At 48.7% G+C, this 21,502-nt stretch overlaps 1 protein-coding gene across 2 annotated transcripts; it reads right to left on the bottom strand.

Annotated features, from left to right (window-relative positions):
• Window positions 1–89: 89 nt before the first annotated feature.
• Window positions 90–19,793, bottom strand: TBC1D20 (TBC1 domain family member 20). Of its 2 annotated transcripts, none has more exons than XM_082226334.1 (8): window positions 19,593–19,793; window positions 15,683–15,868; window positions 15,001–15,081; window positions 12,415–12,601; window positions 9,463–9,564; window positions 8,848–8,989; window positions 6,182–6,291; window positions 90–4,189 (listed from the first exon to the last, which is right to left on the bottom strand). In XM_082226334.1, exons 1-8 carry the CDS (start codon window positions 19,636–19,638, stop codon window positions 3,931–3,933), a joined length of 1,113 nt encoding a protein of 370 aa, XP_082082460.1. In that variant the 5' UTR covers window positions 19,639–19,793; the 3' UTR covers window positions 90–3,930. The 2 variants fall into 2 exon arrangements, with proteins under 2 accessions (XP_082082460.1, XP_082082459.1); XM_082226333.1 differs by having other exon boundaries at window positions 6,182–6,366; window positions 19,593–19,783.
• Window positions 19,794–21,502: the final 1,709 nt, after the last annotated feature.

Here is a 21,502-nt window from a genome sequence, read left to right as displayed (position 1 = left end):
CGCATCCCATATACCAGAGACTAGCAAGCAGCTAAAACGAGTCAAAGTGGGTCAGGGAAGAGGAGGAAACACAGTGCTGCAAACGCATCTGTTTAGTAAGTGGGTATAGTGTTTATTTGGTTGTTGGGGTATTTTTTTTTACACAATTACAAGCCTTGTACAAATCTGCATTTTACATACATATGTATAATCTTTATACAGAGTAGCAACTTCATCAGAGAACGCTTATGCACGAGGAAAGAAACAACCGATTTCCCCACGGAAGGTGGCTTAGAGTTGGCGGGCATCTCCCTGGCCATGATTTTGACCCAGGACGTCTGGCGTTGCAGCCTGTAACGGCAGCAGCTGTTTCTTCTTCCAGCTGCCTCTCCCCTTCAGAAAGTGCTCATTTTTTTTGACACACCTGTTGCCGTATCTATTGCGGGTTGGCAACAGCGAGGCCTGCACGAGTCGTGAAGGAGCACCAACAAAGGGAGCCTGCTAGTCTATGCAAGTGGCCTAGCTGGGTGTCACTTAAACCACCTGGTTTTGCTACTGGTCTGCAACTACGTAGACCAGCAGGCCGCCTTACAAGCCTGGCTAGTTGCAAAATTCAACAGGCTGCTCAGTGGTTTCCTAGTGTTAGCAGGCAGGCTACAGTAATGGTTCAGTCCCCAAAGTCGAAGGGACACTCTGCTTTAGGGAACCTGGCAAAACTGTAGCGTGTCACCAAATGCATTCATGGTGGCCACCTGCTTCGGCACGAATTCCAACAGTTACCGCAAGCAGAGTCAGCGACTTTGCAGGAGACACAAAGGCAGAGTTATGTGGCTGTCGAATTCACCAGCCTGCAGCGATGCACATCAGAGGGAAGAGGCAGCCTGGGGCTTAACTCTTGTCTCTGCACAGCTAAAAGGATGGAGATAAAAGGTTAGTCCCACCTCCTGTGGCTTCACATACATGATGGTCTTCCATGTGGTTTATTCTTGATGCATGAGTTTCTCCCTTCATTGCAGTCAATGGAGAGCAAAGTGTTTGCGCTCACTTGTACTGCTCTTCCCTCTGGGATAACAAGGGTCAGTTTATACTTTCAGCTAAATCAAGTGGCAAAGCTTGCCTTACAGTTATCACTCCAGGCTTCAGGCGATGTCCTCCCCGCAGGCAGAAAAAAGCATGTGGGGGTGGGTGGGGAAAAACTAGGCTGAACCCTTTCCCCTGACAGGCTAGTTTTCAACACACAGAGAATATTATCTCGCATATGAGAGCATTCAAACCTCAAGTGCTGCAGTCTCACTTTACTAGAAGATTCCGCTAATTGTAATCAGCTGGTATTGTGTGCTTTCAGCTTAAAAAGCTGGTGAATGCTGATCCTGAAACAAACCTTCCCCTCGCCACCGCTGCACGAAGTTTCGTTTCTGCAGATTCTAGACCTGCTGAAATTTGGGGGTTTTAATACATATCTGTATCTGGTGGTAGATCGTGTGAAAGAGGAAATGACTCTTCCATTTTAATAAACCAGAAGTCAGCCCATCATTGCCACAAGGAGCAGAGGGAAGAGGGTGCCTGTCTTAAACCTTTTTCTGCATTCTGCTGCCTGAATAACATGGAATAGCTTCAGGCCAAGGCTGCATCCAGCCTCGTTCAGGCTGCAGGTGCAGCTTCCATAGGTCTCATATATACCTCAAATGGAAAGTGTCTGAACCTGCTAGGAAACCATTTTCTGCTAAGGCAAGAAGAAAACCCACAAGGGATAGTTAGGCCTCCTTCTAAGTCTTCATCTTTTAGCCTTGATTTTCATAAAGTGCTTAGTAAAATAATGCTTCACGTGTTTCTTCCATCCCACACCATCTGGTAACGAAAAGCCACAGCCCTTGCGGCAGGTGTCAATCATTCAAGCCCCTGCTCTTCCAGAGGAACGCTACGATCCACACTGTGGCCACTTGAGAAAGGCGTAGCCAATGTGGATATTTCAGGTACTGCACTCCCAACTTCCTCAGGGATGATGGGAGCTGTAGTTTAACATCTGGAGAGCACTGCATTGGCTACCGAGGACTAAGATGACACCTCCCTGCTTTTCACTGTTGCTCATGGGACATGCTGGTATCCCCACACCCACGGCTTACTGATACCACAAGGCCCACAACCAATGGGTGGCAGGTTGATCTGCCTCCCACCCAAGCTGAACGGCACTGCCCCACTGGAGAAGAAAAGATCCCCCCAAAAGACACCAATAGCTGAATGATTTGGTTGCAGGAAGCACAACCCAAATAGAGAGGCAGCAATGTGTCCTTCCGGGGTCAGTTCTTGGCTTGGTGAGAAGATATTCCCAGCAGGCAAAACAGGTAAAAGGAGGTCTCTCTGTTTTTCTGTTCCCTGTCTTTCTGGTGACTGCAAATCCCAATGCACAGCAGAATCCAGCACTCTTAAAAGCAAAACAAATGCATGCACTGGTTAGCTCTAGGCCTTTCTACCGTGTCGTTAAGGGCTCCAGGCACGGTGGCGTCCTCTGGGAGCTGCTCCTTTTGAATGGCCAAGTCTGCTCATCTTCTAGGGTAGAGGGAGCAACCTGGGCTTCCGTCGCTGTTGGAATGAGTTCATCGCAGCAGATAGCAAAAGGCCACAGGTCCCAAGTGCTCTGCTGTCTGCTCAAACGTGACAAAGTTGGCGAACGCAGCATTACCATCAGCCTCAGGGCTGCCAGTTTGACCAAGCAGTTGGGTCCTTGGTTTGGACTTTCCTTTGCCCTCCACAGTAATGCTTGGCCGACTGAGAAGGTAGTTTTACAGGTGACTGAATACATAATTGCCATCAGGGAAAAAGGACTCAGCTGTGTAAATTAGGTAAGGACACTTGTGAGGGTTTGTTAGCAGAGGAAGGAGGTAGAGGTGCATGGGGGTTGATCTATGGAGTGCCTGGGACTTTGGATTGAGTGGACAGTTTCTGGAAAACCCTTCGTGCATGACAATACGTCTATTTCTGTTAGTGGCTCAGATCTTTTAAAGCACTTTTCTTTCCACATCAACTACGTTGGTCCTGCAACAGGGCGAAATTTCACAACAGGAAGATCTTTCCCTTAACGGAAAGATCATTAACGGAAACTGCTGCTATTGATTTTGCAAGATGGTAGCAACAGAAATAACCCTGAAAGCCATAATGGACCATGTTCCAAGGAGTAACTCCTCATGCGCCAGATGCAGAATTTCCTACTCAGGCCTGGCTGAGAGAAAAAGCTGTGCTGTGGGTGGCTGGGTGACAGCTACATGGTCTCCAAGATGAAACATGTTCATATGCTTGCAACCCCTGCTGCAGGCTTCGCAGTTGAGAGAGATAACGTGAGCCAATCTGCTGCAAACCTCAAAAGCAGAAACAAGCAGATTCCCAGTGTTTTGACTTGTCGGAAACTGCCTCTTCAGTTCCACATCTAGGAATGCAGGCAACTAAATAGGTGAGAGGGAAAGGAGGGGAGGACACCTCTGAACGGCTGGGCCCAGACTCATCTCCCCTCACCCCATCTCAGTTAATATTGCAGAACCAGCACCGTCCCTGAAAATATTCTTCTGTTTCTTTCTCTCCCATTTTGCCAAACACCCGGAGGGAAGAATGGAACTTCTCTCAAGCGCTACACAGGCTACAGGCCCATGAACAGGGCAGGAAGCACAGCAAAAAATGAGGTTCTTTAGCTTTGTAGTAACCAAGGCAGCCACTTCCCTTGTTCCGAAAGAGGTTCCCCAGAGGCTCTGGATGCTCAGGGAGGATGACGAAGAGGAGGTGAGAGCAGGATGACTGCAGGTCCAGGCCTTGGTGGCTTGAATTAGTAAGGCAGGTTGCAGGAGGGGGGGGCAGGAAAGAGAGCAGGGGCTTCAAAAACCCAATTTGCCTTCTGCAGACATGGCTGCCTATGCCTGGCGCACCAAGCAGGACACGGTAAGCTGGGAACTTCCTCCTCGACTCTCAGGGGAATATCTGGAGTTCAAATTTGGGTGCCCACTCGAGCGCGCTCTTCACCACAGCCAAAGCTGCCGCGCCAAGTGCCACCGTCAGCCCCATGACTGCCAGCTTGACAAAGCGGTTGGTCCTTGGTTTCGTTGCCAAGATCATCTTGGCCCGCTCCTCCGCGCGGAGCCGCTCTCTGAAGCGCTGCCGGAGAACCGTGTCGGGCCGCTGCTGGGCCGAAGCCAGCTCAAAGTCTTTGAAGGTGGAAGCAGCCGTCCTGTAGGGGAAGAAGGAAACAGAGGCCGGGCACGTCATTCCAAACAGACAGGCAGGATATGGTTCTCCTGCTGTGGAGAAGGAGGAGGAGGAATTTGGATTTGATATCCTGCTTTATCACTGCACGAAGGAGTCTCAAAGCGGCTCACATTCTCCTTTCCCTTCCTCCCCCACAACAAACACTCTGTGAGGTGAGTGGGGCTGAGAGACTTCAGAGAAGTGTGACTAGCCCAAGGTCACCCAGCAGCTGCATGTGGAGGAGCGGAGACGCGAACCCGGTTCCCCGGATTACGAGTCTACCGCTCTTAACCACTACACCATGCTGGCTCAGGGTATCACAATAAATGTGGAAAGCACCCCCAAAGTTAAGTTTTGTTTTCCGGATCTTGGAAACTAGCAACTTTAACACAAGTTAAAATTCTCAGGTTTGGTTCTCTTAAAAGGATATGGGCTGGAAGCTCACTTCCTAGGGATCAGTCCACCTCAGACGAGGGAATGGAAGAGCAGATGATCAGAGTTTCCTGAACTGCTGAAATGACCTTGCTTGCTGAACTCGCATGGATACCTAGAAACAAGCAGCCAGCCCCATTCTGTCTACACAGGCAACATCTGAGACCCACAGCCAGCAGGCGATCAAACCGGTCTGCAGCTGTTATCAGAGCCAGGAGACGGCACTTGTAGAAACCTTGAGTGACCTTATCTTACACAACAGGCAAAAGGGACAACGGATATTTGAGATGCTCAGAAGAGGAGAGTGGAGCTCTCACGCGCTCTTTATCTTTCAGGGCCGCTGTTTGGGTTTCTTGCTCCTTTTTTCTGCTGCAGCAGACGACATAAGCAGCTACGGAGTGAAAACTCAACTGCTGAAAGGGCAAGCTACTTTTCTCAAACTGAAGTTTTAAAGGCAGAGAGTGGGTTGCCTTTTTGGCACATGGAGGAGAAATCTCTGCTTCTTTCTGAATTCCTCAGTACAGTGGTACCTCGCAAGACGAACGCCTCGCAAGACGGAAAACCCGCTAGACGAAAGGGTTTTCCGTTTTGGAGGCGCTTCGCAAGACAAATTTCCCTATGGGCTTGCTTCGCAAGACGACAGCCCATAGGGAAATATCCGGGACAGCGGGGAAGCGCAGCGCGTCTTCCCCACTGTCCTCGGACCTCCTCCGAAGCCGGGCGGTGGGGCGGGAACGCCTCCTCCCGCCGCCGCCGGGCTTCGGAACGCTGCTCCGAAGCCGGGCAGGGGGGCGGGAACACCTTCTGAAGGCGGGCCGGGGGCGAAAGTCTTTGTCCCCCCTGCCTGCCTTCCCAGGGGCTTTTACATCGCCCCGGACAGCGGAGAAGTCCTCCACTGTCCCAGGGCGATTTTAAAATGCCGCCCGCCAGCATTTTAAGATCGCCCGGACAGCGGAGAAGTCCTCCGCTGTCCCGGGGTTTTTTAAAATGCTGGAGGTGGGAAGAAAAGCCCTTGTCCCCCCCCCCCCCAGCCTTCAGAAGAGGTCCGGGGACAGACTGTCCCCGGACCTGGTCTGAAGGCAGTTTCCCTAGGAACGCATTAATTGATTTTCAATGCATTCCTATGGGAAACCGTGCATCGCAAGACGAAAAACTCGCAAGACGAAGAGACTTGCGGAACGAATCAATTTCGTCTTGCGAGGCACCACTGTACTGCTGGTAGTGTGGCCAGCATGTGCACAAACTGCCTTTTCGACTGCTGGACCCACGACTGGTCTCGCCCAATCCACCAGAGCCTGTCTTCACATGCAGGGGAAGTCCCTAACTCACTGGGGGTTTGAGATCCACCCGCTACCCTCACCTGGTTTAGCTGGCCAGTCAAAGCCGTTCCCGGGGTGTGGCCGTGTCGCATGCTGACAGCTTCTAGGAGCCTCATGTGAGAGCAGAGGACATGGTGGGGACCCAAGGTGGACAAACGACCCCAGGAGGAGTACACTGCGCTACATCTCCACTAACGCCCCAACTAAAGCCTGTCATTACCCACCTTTCGGCTTGCTGCTGAGCAGCCTCCCGGGCAAGTTCCGAGGGTGGAAACTGAACGAAGAGGTCTCCAGCTCGACTGATCAGGGTCTCGTACGGAAGGTCTTGTGGGATCTGCGATAAAAGATGGTGGACGGAGGCCATGTCACACTCACAGGCGAGAACCTCCGGTGCGCGATGGAGCACGATCTGCAGAGAAGCAAGCAGCAACTCAGTGATCCATGCGACGGTCACCTCCAGGCTTGACTACTGTAATTCGCTCTATGCGGGGCTGCCCTTGAAGCTGTCCCAGAAACTCCAATGGGTGCAGAATGCTGAAGCGAGGCTCCTCACGGGGTCTCTGCCATGGGAGCATATTCACCCAATGCTTTTCCAGCTGCACTGGCTGCCGGTGGAGTACAGGGTCAGATTTAAGGTGCTGGTTTTCACCTTTAAAGCCCTTCACGGCCTAGGACCCTCATACCTACGGGACCGCCTCGCCTGGTATGCCCCACGGAGAGCCTCAAGGTCCATAAATAGCCACACCCTAGAGGTCCCGGGCCCCAAGGAAGTTAGATTAGCTTCAACCAGAGCCAAGGCCTTTTCAACACTGGCTCCGGCCTGGTGGAACGCACTGTCTCCTGAGACCAGGGCCCTGCAGGATCTGATTTCTTTCCGCAGGGCCTGTAAGACAGAGTTGTTCTGCCTGGCCTTTGGCTTGGAGTCAATTTGATTCCCTCCCCCTCTTTCTTTTTTCTTTTTCCTTTCTCCTCCTGTGATGAGGCTGCATTTTAATATTTTAATGCTTCAATATTTAATGTTGTTATTTTAATGTTGTTTTTAAGTTGTGTTCATTCAACTTGTTTTTATTATTGCTTGTTAGCCGCCCTGAGCCCGGCCTTGGCTGGGGAGGGTGGGGTATAAATAAATAAATATTATTATTATTATTACTCAGCTTAGGTGGCGCACGGCGCCAATACTTCCCTGTCACAGGACTACCGTCGCCAAGGGTTCAAAAGGTCCCTGCCACCTGTGATCTCGTGTGACAAGAGTTTCAAAAAGCATGGGGGAAATGCAGAGAATACTTCACAAAACAGTGCCCTAAAATACATACCTGGACTTGTTTCGATTAATGTCTGCAGGAGACTTTGTGGATATTTAAGTTATAATTAGAAAAATATTAATAATTATTCATAAAGGAAACAGCTTATAAGAAGTAAATAAGGAGGCCAGATACAGGATAAAGGAAGTCTTTTATTTTGTTGTTTCTACTGTTGTATGTTATGCTCATTGTATGTTACATTTAATGAGGGTGGATTTCTGTATTGGGGGGGGTTATGTTATGTTGTAAATAAAATTCCATTTTTTTTTAAAAAAAGGAAAAGGTCCCTGCCAAAGCAGCTGCAAGGAGGGTTCCACTCTAAACCCTTTGGGTATGATCCTGTTTGTAGTTTGGAAATAGGAAGTGATATGCAGTCCATTTGTCTCCCTTATAATTTTGCTGTATTGCAGAGAGTTGGACCAGATGCCCCTTGGGGTCTCTTCCAACTCTAAAAGTTATATGATTCCATGAACTGTGGCAAGTCAAAATTTCCTCCAGGCAACCAGATGCAGCCCTTGTGCTGCTGCTGCTGCTGCTGCATGTGAGAGCTGCCAGGAGCAAGAGAACGAGAGCACAAGCACGCATGGCTCCACAGCAGCAGCTCACCCTTGACTTTATGGATAGGTCCCAAGTAATGATCCATCGTCCTCTGACAAACAGCAGCCTTGCTCTCCAACATGCAGAATATTTCCCATCCCTATGGTATGGACTGCTGGCAACGTTTTCTGTGAAACTCCTCTGCACTTCTCTGCCCAAGCACAGCAAAACTGATGATGATAATAATAATATGCTCTAGTTATCTCCCACTTGGACTACTGCAATGCGCTCTACGTGGGGCTACCTTTGAAGGTGATCCGGAAACTGCAATTAATCCAGAATGTGGCAGCTAGACTGGTGACTGGGAGCAGCCGCTGAGACCACATAACACCGGTCTTGAAAGACCTACAATGGCTCCCAGTACATTTCTGAGCACAATTCAAAGTGTTGGTGATGACCTTTAAAGCCCTAAATGGCCTTGGTCCAGTATACCTGAAGGAGCATCTCCACCCCCATCATTCAGCCTGGACACTGAGAACCAGCGCCGAGGGCCTTCTGGCGGTTCCATCGCTGCAAGAAGGGAGGTTACAGGGAACCAGACAGAGGGCCTTCTCGGTAGTGGCACCCACCCTGTGGAACACTCTCCCTTCAGATGTGAAGGAAATAAGCAGCTATCCTATCTTTAAAAGACATCTGAAGGCAGCCCTGTTTAGGGAAGTTTTTAATATTTAATGCTGTATTGTTTTTAACACTCGATTGGGAGCCGCCCAGAGTGGCTGGGGAAACTCAGCCAGATGGGTGGGGTATAAATAAGAAATTATTATTATAATAGCTTAATGCAAGGAGGAGAAGCAGATACTCTTTGCTACAGACTCAAGCTTGTTTTCTTGATGGAAGGTTTGCAACTGGAACTCTGTGCTGAAGGCAAAGAAGCCACTAAGCAGCAAAGCTGTCTCTTGCAGCTCTATGCACCTTAAATCATTTTAAAGAGTGGGGCGGGAAGCAAAAAGCACAGCCTGGTTTGGTTCATGTTCCACTGCTGCCACACCTACCACTGCTGCAAAGTAGATTGGCATTAGCGGATGGCATGCCAGGAAGAAGTCGTACAACCGCACAACGTGTCTGAAGTCAGACAGCACGTGTCCAAACCAGGTGATCAGCCAGCTGAGAGCAAAAATGGTCCCCACTTCAGCTCTGTGCAAAAAAGAGGAACAAAGAAACAAAAGGGTCAAGGCAAAGCATCCCGTTTGCTCAACCATTTCCCCCCCGGTTGCAAGTTGCATCTGGGATGGCTGTTCTCCTCGTGATATGGCATGGGATTCAGCAGCAATTCAGGAAGGGACAAGCTATCAAAAGAGCCTTGTGGCATCTTCTTCCTTGGAGGTTGCCAAGACTGAACAGGATTCTGCCTATCAGAAATGCTTTTGGATGTCCCACTTCAAGGTCGCTTCTAATTCTATTTCTCAGAGAATACAAAGGAATATGGACACAGAAGGCCTAGAAGCCACTAACTGCATCGCCAAATTCTCCAAGTTTTGCTTCTCGAGAGGGACGCTGAAAAAGGCACTGTTCAGTCATGCTAGGAAGCAGTAAAGGAGGACTTCCTAGAGTTAACCTTCAATTGCATGCATTTTTTTTAAAAAGGAAAGTGCAGCACTTCTACCTACCTCTGCATGAAGTCGTGCAATTCTGGATTCACCTGGTCTATAATGGGCATCAGGTAGTTTAAGATGTGCTTGGTGTTGTCCATTGTCGGGTCCATAAAATCCCTGCCAGGCAAAGCAAGTCTGGTCAGCCAAGGCATGAGGCAGTGTGAAGCAAATGCTCTCTTGTTTATCACAGACAGCAAACGGTGCAAAGCAGACCACAAGCCAAGAGATACCCAAATGCCCAGGGAAGTGGGAATAGGAGATGGGATACTTTTTGGTTCCAACAACCAGAGGCTCACTCACAGTAAGCAGCCGGCAAGTGTACAAACTTGAACACAAGAGAGGCTGTTGCAATGGAGAAAGACAAGTGACCGTGCAGGTCCAATTTTTTTTATTTTAGAAAAGGAAAGTCACCAGGACTCCAGCAGAAAAACATGCAGAAACCCAGAAGGCGTGAGTCCAAAGTCATGGCTTGCTTTTGGAAAACAACAACACACTTTATGTTCTTGAGAAAACTATGTTCACAAGGGGCTTGGTGCACTGTGAATGCCACAATTGCTTCGACACAGATTGAAAGTAGATGCTAGGTTCAGAAACTGGCCATTGCCACTAGCCACTAACGTTTCTGCAAAAGCTGAGAAGAGTCTGGGAAAAACAACCCTCTCTCCCAGCAGGCTCTGTAGATTTAACACACTCCTTCAACCTTTGCCTCAACTTCTAGTTAGTATTTAGAAAGGGTGTGAGAGTGATTTCTCTGCAGGAGGCTGGCCTGGCTTTTGTTTGGGACTGGAATACTTAACTCTCACAGCTGCCCAGTCCCTCCCATTGCAAACAAGATAACAATGGGTGGAAATTGGGAAAGAGCAGCAGCAAAGCCTCAGGCATTCCTCAGCCTCCCTTATAACTGCACCTGCCATCCCACAGCACAGTGAAATACATTTTTTCTTTGTCCTCTTTTAAGACTGTTATATTGTGCGTATTGCAACTCTGTTTGTATTGCAGTTACAATAAGATCAGAATAGATTATGTCCTCTTACTTCTACCCAGAAGATTTTAATCCATCCAGTCTGCTCTCCAGTCCCTTCCCCACTGCGCTTTTTCACTGAGTTGGGCAGAACTACCACCGCCTTATCAAAGTGCAGCAGAACGTTTTCTAATCTACATCAAGAAGCAACAGCAAAAGCAACACAATGCTGATTCCTGGGCAGAACAGTTCCTGGGAACTTTAGGTAGCACAGTCCTAGGAAGGGTGCAATGTCTATAGCAAAGGACCTGGGCTTCAACCATCTCTTATTACAGAAGCCCAATGGAAGTGCAGGAAGGAGGTGTTGAATCTTTGGGTGGGATTCACCCAACAAACCCATCAGTGGAAGCCCTCCGTAAGGGCTTTTGCTTGCACAGTGGGGCTTCCTTCTCCTTGCCCACCCTACCTTGGCCCTGGAGTGGGTGGCAGAAACCCCAGAACGGGGGGAAGGGGGAGTCATTCCATCTGGCAACCTAATATGCTTGCACAGATGGAACGTTTGTAATAGCACAATGTTAAAACCTACCCTTTAATTTTTTTAATAAACCTGGGTGACCTGCAGAGAATGTGGTTCAGAGAGGAGGGGAATTGGACTTCTCCCTTCAGAAGCGCCTGGCATGTCCCTCCTCCAACTGAGCAAGCTAACAGTCAGGAGGTAGGGGACGTTTAACTGTCATTAAAGGTAAAGGTACCCCTGACCATTAGGTCCAGTCGTGGACGACTCTGGGGTTGCCCGCTCATCTCACTCCATAAGCCAAGGGAGCCGGCGTTTGTCTGCAGACAGCTTCTGGGTCATGTGGCCAGCATGACTAAGCTGCTTCTGGCGAACCAGAGCAGCGCACGGAAACGCCGTTTACCTTCCTGCCAGAGCAGTACCTATTTATCTACTTGCACTTTGACATGCTTTCAAACTGCTAGGTGGGCAGGAGAAGGAACCGAGAAATGGGAGCTCACCCTGTCACGGGGATTCGAACCGCTGACCTTCTGATTGGCAAGCCCTAGGCTCTGTGGTTTAGACCACAGTGCCACCCGCGTCCCTTTTAAACCCTCATTGGGAGGTTGGGAGGCTGCAAACAGCGGGAAGTGGAAAGAACACATGCACTAGGCAGCTGCACTCAAGAACCAACCCCAGCTCCCTTAGCGGGAGGCTGATGCACAGTACAAAGGCTTTAAGACCCACTGTGGCAGGAAAGACACTTAATGGGAAGGGCCAGAGCTTAGTGTTAGAGAACATGTTTTGCATGCAAAAAGGTGCCAGGTTCAATCCCTGGCGTTTGCAGGTAAGGCTGGGCATGTTCTCTGCCTGAAAGCAGAGAGAGCAGCTACCAGTCAATGTAGGCAACACCAAGCTAGGTAGACCAATGGTCTGACTCAATATAAGGGAGCTTCCTATGTAAATCCCATTGGATGTGCTCAGAGCAGGGGGAGGCAAATTAAGGCCCATGCGCCGGATGCGGCCCCATCCGGCCCAATCGCCTTCTCAATCTGGTCTGCAGACGGTCTGGGAATCAGCGTGTTTTTACATGAGTAGAATGTCTGCTTTTATTTAAAATGCATCTCTGGGTTATTTGTGAGGCATTCCCCCCCAAAAAAATATAGTCCGCCCCCCCCCCACAAGGTCTGAAGGAGAGTGGACCGGCCCATGGCTGAAAAAGGTTGCTGACCCCTGGCTCAGAGAGAGAAAGTTGGAGATCTGGGGGTTCCAAGGTAAGGAGCAACATGAGCACCCTTGTTTTCACTGTGTGGACTATTCTTTCTGGCTCGCTCCTTGTTAAAGGCAGAGGCACCATTCTGCAGCAGGGACCTAACAGCCACCGCTAACCTATTCCTGGAACCCAGGTAGGTCGCCATGTGAATTCGCCACTGCGCAGCAAACCCGGGAGCCTGCTCCATGACTCCTTTCCAGCTCCGCAGCCAGGGGTTCTCTCTATCGCAGACAAGAGTACCTGAGGTGATGAGTTGAAAGCTTTTCCACAAGGGCTGTTGCCAGTCTCTCTCCAACCACAAGCAGAAACGTGACCACGATGTCGTGGTAGCCTTGGTAGTAGTGAAGCTGTGGGTTCCGTTGCAAGACCTGCAGGATGCTGTCAATCAGCTCTTCCTGCAGCCCCTCCCTCTGCTCATCTGGCATCCCTGCAGGGAGAGCAACAAGAAGGGTTCAGAGAGTTGGCAGCTGAGAACATCCACATGACAACATCCTGCATCCCAGTGACACGAGTTACTTCAGCTGCCTGTCTCTCTTGTCTCCTGCCAGCTGAAGACACATAGATCCAAAGGCTATGTCATTAAGGGATTCCTGGATTTAACGATGGGGGTTAATTACCTCCTCAGCCCCATTACTTTCTTGTGCATACAGTGTGCAGTCCCGCATGGCCAAACTCAATAGCAGAAGCTCAGTAAGTCTGCACTACAAGTATAAAGCAGTTAACCAGTCACTGTATCCCTGCAAGGAAACCTGGTAATAGCAGTTTTACAGCATCTCTCTCTGAAGGTGGGCATCCCTTGGTTCAAGCAATAAATCTGATAATTTCCCAGGCAATTTATCTCTTATTTTAATCGCAAGCCTCGCAGCTTCATTGAATATCAAAATATTGCTGGTGCTCAGAGGGAGACTCAGTGTTTGGTTCCTTCAGCTGCATCTTCATGAACTTAGGCGGCAGCAGGACTTGGGGGGAAAAGATCCTGCTGTGATCTTGAAGAGCTGCCGCCAAAGACAGTCAGGGCCTAGGCTAGATGGACCTATGACATTACTTGGCACAAGGCAAGGTCATATTTTCATGTGTTTAGCTGGCTTGAGACAGTTTAAAACGCAACACCCTTCAATTGGCTAATTGTTCCAGTGCAAGAGAAGGGAGTAGTTTACACTTGTGCACTCAGGCTCCAAACTTTTCAGCTACAAATATTTGTTGTTGTTGTTTAGTCGTTTAGTCGTGTCCGACTCTTTGTGACTCCATGGACCAGAGCACGCCAGGCACTCCTGTCTTCCACTGCCTCCCGCAGTTTGGTCAAACTCATGCTGGTAGCTTCGAGAACACTGTCCAACCATCTCGTCCTCTGTTGTCCCCTTCTCCTTGTGCCCTCCATCTTTCCCAGCATCAGGGTCTTTTCCAGGGAGTCTTCTCTTCTCATGAGGTGGCCAAAGTATTGGAGCCTCAGCTTCAGGATCTGTCCTTCCAGTGAGCACTCAGGGCTGATTTCCTTAAGAATGATTCGGTTTGTTCTTCTTGCAGTCCATGGGACTCTCAAGAGTCTCCTCCAGCACCAGAATTTAAAAGCATCAATTCTTCGGCGATCAGCCTTCTTTATGGTCCAGCTCTCACTTCCATACATCACTACTGGGAAAACCATGGCTTTAACTATACGGACCTTTGTCGGCAAGGTGATGTCTCTACTTTTTAAGATGCTGTCTAGGTTTGTCATTGCTTTCCTCCCAAGAAGCAGGCGTCTCTTAATTTCGTGGCTGCTGTCACCATCTGCAGTGATCATGGAGCCCAAGAAAGTAAAATCTCTCACTGCCTCCATTTCTTCCCCTTCTATTTGCCAGGAGGTGATGGGACCAGTGGCCTTGATCTTCGTTTTTTTGATGTTGAGCTTCAGACCATATTTTGCGCTCTCCTCTTTCACCCTCAATAAAAGGTTCTTTAATTCCTCCTCACTTTCTGCCATCAAGGCTGTGTCATCTGAATATCTGAGGTTGTTGATATTTCTTCCAGCAGGGTTGATATTCTGCAAACATGAGCACCCTCTGGTAGTACACAGGACCCTTTCCTGCACAATCAAATACAGCAGGATTGCCAGTGGCAAACAGAAGAGGAAGCTTCTCTCTGCACGGAGAAGTTCTCTCTGAACTGGATCTGCTGGCAAAGTGACTCAGCTTAGCACATTAAGAGTCACCAGCTCTTTCACTTCAGGCTGAAGAGTACCATGGTCTGAGGCAAGCAGCAGCTAAATGAAGCATACAGCAGCATCACCCATTGGTGGGGAGTGAAAACACAAGCGCAGATAAAGAAACAGAGGACCTCCCTCAAGACTCACTTATTCTGGGCCACTGGGGTGTTGCTAGGGCAACAATATCGCAAGCAGCATGTCTAAGCTATCAACTTAAACTAGTTCAGGCATCATGGTTTTCTACTAGGGGTAGATGGTTCAGTCTATTCCCAGCTCATGCCAACTTTCCATGTATTTATTCCTAAATCTGTTCTGTCCCATTTCCACGTTTATCTGATAATTTCTTAAAGCAAAATATGTGTGGAAATTCATAACTAAATTAATATTTCAATGTACATTTTGCTGCAAAACACTATGTCATTGCATACATTTCATAAGTACTTTTTTTCTGAGCCAAGAAATCAGAGAAGTGTGAAATCCCAAAGGATGATTGTATTTTAATCTGCGTGTAAGTGTGGGAGGTGTAAATTAGGTCATTTCACTAGAAATGCAGGCCAAATGAAATTCTCTGTCATCTCTACTTTCAACCCAAGGGATTTCTGCAGAGACCCCACAGCTGGAAGCAGAGAGAGCGCTTTTTGTACCTGGAGGAAAGCGTCGGAGAGATCGCCTCACATCCAGCAACACTTGCTGGTAATCTTTGTTGTCCTCTCGGAGTTCCTCACCTAGGAGGGACAGAAGAGTGTCACAAATCCACAGTAGTCACAAAAGGAGGACCAGCCCCAAGGAACTAAGGAGGGAAGTGTGTTTAATACAGCCATAAAAACTGAAACTGAATACCTATTAACAAGTACTCATCATTGTTCAAAACATGGTTTGATCTATGCAATGGGACACTAACAACACAGGTTCTGAGCACCAGGGAAACATCAGTCTTAAGGGTAGCACATATTGCAATGCCATCTGAACAGGCTTCTCTTCGCCTGCTAATTGCACCAGACACCACCAGCTGCACTTCCAAATGGATTTGCTGCCATTTGTGGGGGCTGCAGCTAAGAGGAGTTTTACTGGACTCCTGGATTTATTTATTTTTATTCTAAACCATTCCTGGATCTGCTTTTTAATAGCATTAAATATGCAAGAGGGTGAAGCCACGGAACAACTCTGTGTGAATACTAAAAGCCATGTTAATGGAAGAGAGCTTTCCAATTACATAAAAAATAAAACCAAGATGCAAACTGTGCTTTGTTTGAGTAATTAACCCCACACTCAAGCTCAAAGGTTCCCAGAGTCTTTCCCCAGATTGCAAGCGTTATGTGGCTTCACCTGGCCGAGGTGGCAGGTCCTCTGTGTTCACATTAAGCAGCTTTGGCCACACCCTACAGCGGATCTCATCCATCAGAAGCCCCCCTTCGCTGATAGCCATGCGCCTGAGTGCAGCAACATCCACAGGCTCGCTGCTCAGGGCCAGGTAGATCTCTGCTTCTTTCCTTTTTTTCTTGGAATCACAGTCTGCGAGAGAAACAAAAATCAAATTCAAACCAGCCTTAACAGCAGTTTCGCCTGCTAATGATTGTGGCCTCAAAAGGGGACAGTAATTTATTTACAAGATGGGAAAAGTGGGGCACTAGATCACACTGGCCAACCCACCAAAACAGTCTTAAGGGCAGGGTGTTTTCTACAGTGTAGTTAATAAACTTGTTTAAGAAGAAACCTAATAGTTGACCGAAAGGCAATGGTGACACAACAAACATCAGATGGGCCAATGCAAATCTTGCAGGCTATTAACTTTGTGACCTCTTTGCTGACACTCTGCTGTTTCATTTATGGAATCTTTAGCTTAATGCTCCGAAAGACAGAACTGCTCAAGCGCCACATAGGACACTTTTTTCCTTTCAGTTTAGTATTGTACACAATTTGGTACTGTACACTCAAAAGACCTGACCCTCAGTCACTGTGACACTCTCCATCTCAACAGAATCACATCAGAAAGTGTTGCATCACAGAAAGCTTTCTTCACACCAACATAGACACGTAACCTCATTCCAATGAATCACAAACTAAGCAACACTTGCATCAGTAGCACTTGGTACTTGACTGCTGCTAAAAACTAGCCAATTTGTTTTTAATGCAAAGGTTAATAATAATAATAATAATTTTATTATTTATACCCCACCCATCTGGCTGGGCTGCCAGCAGTAATAGGTAAAGGCTAAAGGGACCCCTGACCATTAGGTCCAGTCGTGGCTGACTCTGGGGTTGCGGCGCTCATCTCGCTTTACTGGCCAAGGAAGCCGGCGTACAGCTTCCGGGTCATGTGGCCAGAATGACCAAGCCACTTCTGGCAAACCAGAGCAGCACACGGAAATGCCGTTTTCCTTCCCACCAGAGCGGTACCTATTTATCTACTTGCACTTTGACGTGCTTTCGAACTGCTAGGTTGGCAGGAGCAGGGACCAAGCAACGGGAGCTCACTCCGTCACGGGGATTCGAACCGCCGACCTTCTGATCGGCAAGTCCTAGGCTCTGTGGTTTAACCCACAGCACCGCCCGCGTCCCTGCCAGCAGTAATAAGGCAAGCACAAAGCAAGCACGTGATCCAGCATAACCTTTTAAGGATATCTGACTGTTATGCATAGTAGCTGGCTAAATGCATTGAGCACAATACAACAAGCTCCCAAAGATCTAAACCTTTTGCAGTTTCATTGTGAACACTGCTACACATCTGGATCTGAGCCACCAGAAAAAGCTGGTGATAATCAGCTGCTTTGTTTTATGTTCATATACTTCTCCAGTGCAAGAAGGACAGTGGGGGGTGGGGAGCAGCAACAACCTCAGGGAGCCAAATATGTGGAAGCATGACCAGTTTGCATTTAAAAGCTTCTTTCATAAGACTCTGTTTGTGCAATTTGCATCCTTAACACCCACTCTTAGAATTCAGATGGGAGCTGATTTGAAGGGCTCTAACTTGGCAAGGCAACTTGTCACTCTGGATAGTTTTGCAAGACAACAAATGACCCAAAAGGAGGGCACCAAAAACCCTCACACACACCCCCAATTACACAACCCCCTGCAGTTTACAGCAGTGCCTTAAAAACTTTGCTATGCAGTGTGTAACTCTTCTGCGTTTCCAGCCACATACAGAGGGTTGTTTTGGCAGGAAATTTCAGGAGTGCTCAGTTTCTACAGAACATAATGTTGGAACTTGGAAAGCTACATGCCACTTGACAGAAATCATCCCAAAATAAGCAAGACGAGCAAACAGAAGAAGGATTTCTTTCTACTTGACTCACAGTCTAAATAAAAATTGACCCTGGTTTCTTTCTCTTTCACTCTATCCTCCTTATTGCTAATTTGCGCAGATGTCATGACAGTGGAATGGAAGGTCCTCAGTGCTCTGGTTCCCAAGGACGGCAGTAGCCGAGACAACTCTGTTTTGCACACACATGACTTTAGTGAAGAAGTATGAGTGGAGTAAAGTGCTGTTTCTCCCCCAAACGAAGCCCCGCAGTGGCACAGGCGACAGTGAAATGGATTGCATACATGCAGGAGGGTGGCTAAAAACTTATCTGTCTAAAAGGAATAATTCAGTTAGGTGTGGAATTTTTCATTATGAGGGCCACAATGTTTCTAGGGCAGCACACCAGTGGTATGTGGGGCCAGAAGCAAATGTAGGTGCAGCAAAGAATACTAATTTTGCTTTTGTACAGAAAGCTGCATGCATATCCCTCTCAATCAGAGTTTAACAGCACATTCTAGCCAGACAAAAAGGAGGTTGCAAAGCAGGGCTGGCGAAGGGTGTTTATCCTGGGGAAAGTCCTATGATATTATATATTGTATATCTTTTTTTTTCTTTTTTTTGCTGCAAGTTGCTTGGAGACCTTTGGGCAACAAGTGTCTAATAAGTCCAATAAATGAAATGAATGAATGAAAGGTAGAAACGGCGGCACCTGGTTCCTGAGCTCGAGGTTCCCCACTTCTAGGTTAGCTCTTAGACCAAGAGCCTTCCAGCCCTCACCCAGGCAGCTGCTGTGTTTCAATTTCCTTTACTGCTAATTTTAATCATTTGTAAATGTTTTATTTGCTTTTATTCCAACACTTCTTGTAAACTGCTTACAGGTTTTCCAATAAAACGGTACCTAAATGTTGTTAAAGGGTCGTGGGTGGCGCTGTGGGTTAACCACAGAGCCTAGGACTTGCCGATCAGAAGGTCGGCGGTTCGAATCCCCACGATGGGGTGAGCTGCCGTTGTTCGGTCCCTGCTCCTGCCAACCTAGCAGTTCGAAAACACGTAAAAGTGCAAGTAGATAAATAGGTACCACTCCGGTGGGAAGGTAAACGGCGTTTCTGTGTGCTGCTGTGGTTCACCAGAAGCGGCTTAGTCCTGCTGGCCACATGACCCAGAAGCTGTATGCCGGCTCCCTTGGCCAATAAAGCAAGATGAGCGCTGCAACCCCAGAGTCGTTCACGACTGGACCTAATGGTCAGGGGTCCCTTTACCTTTTAAAAATTTTGTTAAGTGAAAGTATGCGCATATCAGAAAGAGAGTGAAAACCTTATCTGCAGTATCCCTGCAGATGGGTCCTAACCCTCTTGAGAAAAGCCCACCTACTTCACTTTTGCACTGGAAGCGAAATGACATGAACACACACCTGTCTCAGCACTGCGGGGGGGGGCAGCAGCTTCCTCCCACCCATAGCTGTCAACCTTCCCTTTTTTTGTGGGAAATTCCCTTATTTCAGCGCCGCTTCCTGCTGCTCTCCCGGATTGTTAGCTATCCCGTAGACTGTCTCCGGGACAGGTGAGGCAGCTGATCCCTTATTTTCAAATTCGAAAGTTGACAGCTATGCTCCCACCCCCATTCAAGGGGCCTCCCACTGTAGTGCCTTGGAATAATCTGCCTCCCCCCCAAAAAAAAAATAATAATTAAATCAACTGCACAGGGAACCAGATGGCGGGAGTCGCAGTTGCTTCACCTGTTCGACTTCTGCCTGACACGTCTGAGAAGAGAGGAAGCGTCACCTGTCGCCCCGCCCACCCCCGGAACGGCCGCCTCCGATTGGCTCCTGCCTCCTGAGCGAGGGGATGGGGCGTGGCCTCCTCTCCGCCCCGCCCCTTCTCCCTCAGGGCCGCGTCGCCCCTCAGCGGAGCCAAGGCCTCCCTTTCCCCCCTCAGGCGCCCGGCGGTCAAGGCGGCCGAGGGCCTCGCACCCCCGCCGGCCGAGCGGCCCGCGTACCTCGCCTCCCGTTGTCTTGGTGCGGCGGCGGCCTCCGGAGGGCCATGGTCTCTGGGTGCCGCCGAGGAGCATCCCGGCCGGGCCTCTCCGGCTTCGTGTCTCTTTTTCCTCTCTTCCCTTACTCCTCCCTCCCGAGGCTCCGCCCACTTCTCGCTTCTTGCCCGCCTCGGCTGGCGCCTGCCAATGACGTCACCGCAGCCGCCAACCGCCGCGCCTCGAGCGCACGCCGGAGAGGAGTCCACAGCGCCCACCGCGCATGCGTTGCACCCGCCTTCCTCTTTCCTCTCACTGCTCTGTTTCTGTGCTCGATAGCGCAGCGGCTTTACCATAGATGTCCCAGGGAAAGCCTAGAGCGGCACGCAGAGGGTTCGGAGGTTGAACATAGAGATAGAAAGTGCAGGGGAGCAAACGCTGTCTTTTATGTGTAAGCTGCCAACCAAAGAGCCTTTTAGCACTGCCCATTTTATAATGTGCTGGCACACATTTAAAGAACCACAATGCCCACCTAATAATAATAATAAATTTTATTTATATCCCGCCTTCCCCAGCCGAAGCCGGGCTCAGGGCGGCTAACAGCAATAAAACAGTACAACATTCTAAAATCATTTCATTATAAAATTAATTCAACTCAAATTGATGGCAACCATTAGGCTAAAGTGCCTAATGCTGTGCCCACAGCTGGACAGCGTGTGATCTTGTGTTTATTTTTTACTTGACACATTCTGCGCAGATCAGAAAAATCTGAATTAAATGGGGGGGGGCGGTGGATGAGGACGACGTCACGTGGATAGAAAAATATGCAGGAGATACATGAAATCTAAATTGCCTAAGAAACCGTGCCTTAAGGACTGAGCACCCTGTGATTACCTAATCTTACACGCATGGTGCTGTTAAACCCAGCCAAGAACCTGAGGAAACATTTGCTCGTAGTGGATTAATGGAAAGTATCGGTAGAGACTGCATCAGATAATTCATCTGTAAAGTATGCACTGGATGGGCATGCAGTTTGGAGAAAGTGATGGAGGAGGAATTTGCACTTTGCTGGAGTGGATGGGTGGGTTTGATGTCCATGTTGTGGTCAGCTGACTTTCAAGTGAATAACTCAAAGCATGCCTGTATTGCAGTTGGTGAGTGTGTGTCCAGAAGGTGCCTCTTGCTCCGCTTTTGAGCTTTGTTCTGATTGCATGTAACTGTAAAATAAATATAATACAGTGGTACTTGTCCCCAGCTGTCCCCCTTCATTCTAACTGTCCCCCTTCAGTACCTCGGGTTAGGTACTTAATTCGTTCCGGAGGTCCGTTCTTAACCTGAAACTGTTCTTAACCTGAAGCACCACTTTAGCTAATGGGGCCTCCTGCCGGAGCGTGATTTCTGTTCTCATCCTGAAGCAAAGTTCTTAACCCAAGGTACTGTTTCTGGGTTAGTGGAGTCTGTAACCTGAAGCGTATGTAACCTGAAGCGTATGTAACCCAAGGTACCACTTTAACAGTTGTTGTTTAGTTGTTTAGTCATGACCCCCTGGACCAGAGCACGCCAGGCACTCCTGTCTTTCACTGCCTCCCGCACTTTGGTCAAACTCATGCTGGTAGCTTCGAGAACACCATCCAACCATCTCGTCCTCTGTCGTCCCCTTCTCCTTGTGCCCTCCATCTTTCCCAACATCAGGGTCTTTTCCAGGGAGTCTTCTCTTCTCATGAGGTGGCCAAAGTCTTGGAGCCTCAGCTTCAGGATCTGTCCTTCCAGTGAGCACTCAGGGCTGATTTCCTTAAGAATGGAGAGGTTTGATCTTCTTGCAGTCCATGGGACTCTCAAGAGTCTCCTCCAGCACCAGAATTCAAAAGCATCAATTCTTCGGCAATCAGCCTTCTTTATGGTCCAGCTCTCACTTCCATACATCACTACTGATACGG

Source organism: Podarcis vaucheri (genome assembly GCF_965113315.1).
Source record: "Podarcis vaucheri genome assembly, chromosome: 6".
Taxonomy (NCBI): Eukaryota; Metazoa; Chordata; class Lepidosauria; order Squamata; family Lacertidae; genus Podarcis; species Podarcis vaucheri.
This window is presented reverse-complemented; position numbering and strand designations above follow the sequence as displayed.

Bases quoted from the DNA above. Each gene is read 5' to 3' on its own strand.
- TBC1D20 (XM_082226333.1), bottom strand. From the start codon at position 19,638: ATGGCCCTCCGGAGGCCGCCGCCGCACCAAGACAACGGGAGGCGAG. The intron at 6,367-8,847 runs GTAGGTGTGGCA...GCTTCTCTGCAG, and splicing joins CAATCTACTTTGCAGCAGTG to ATCGTGCTCCATCGCGCACC. The intron at 4,190-6,181 runs GTGGGTAATGAC...CTTCCCCTACAG, and splicing joins GCTCAGCAGCAAGCCGAAAG to GACGGCTGCTTCCACCTTCA.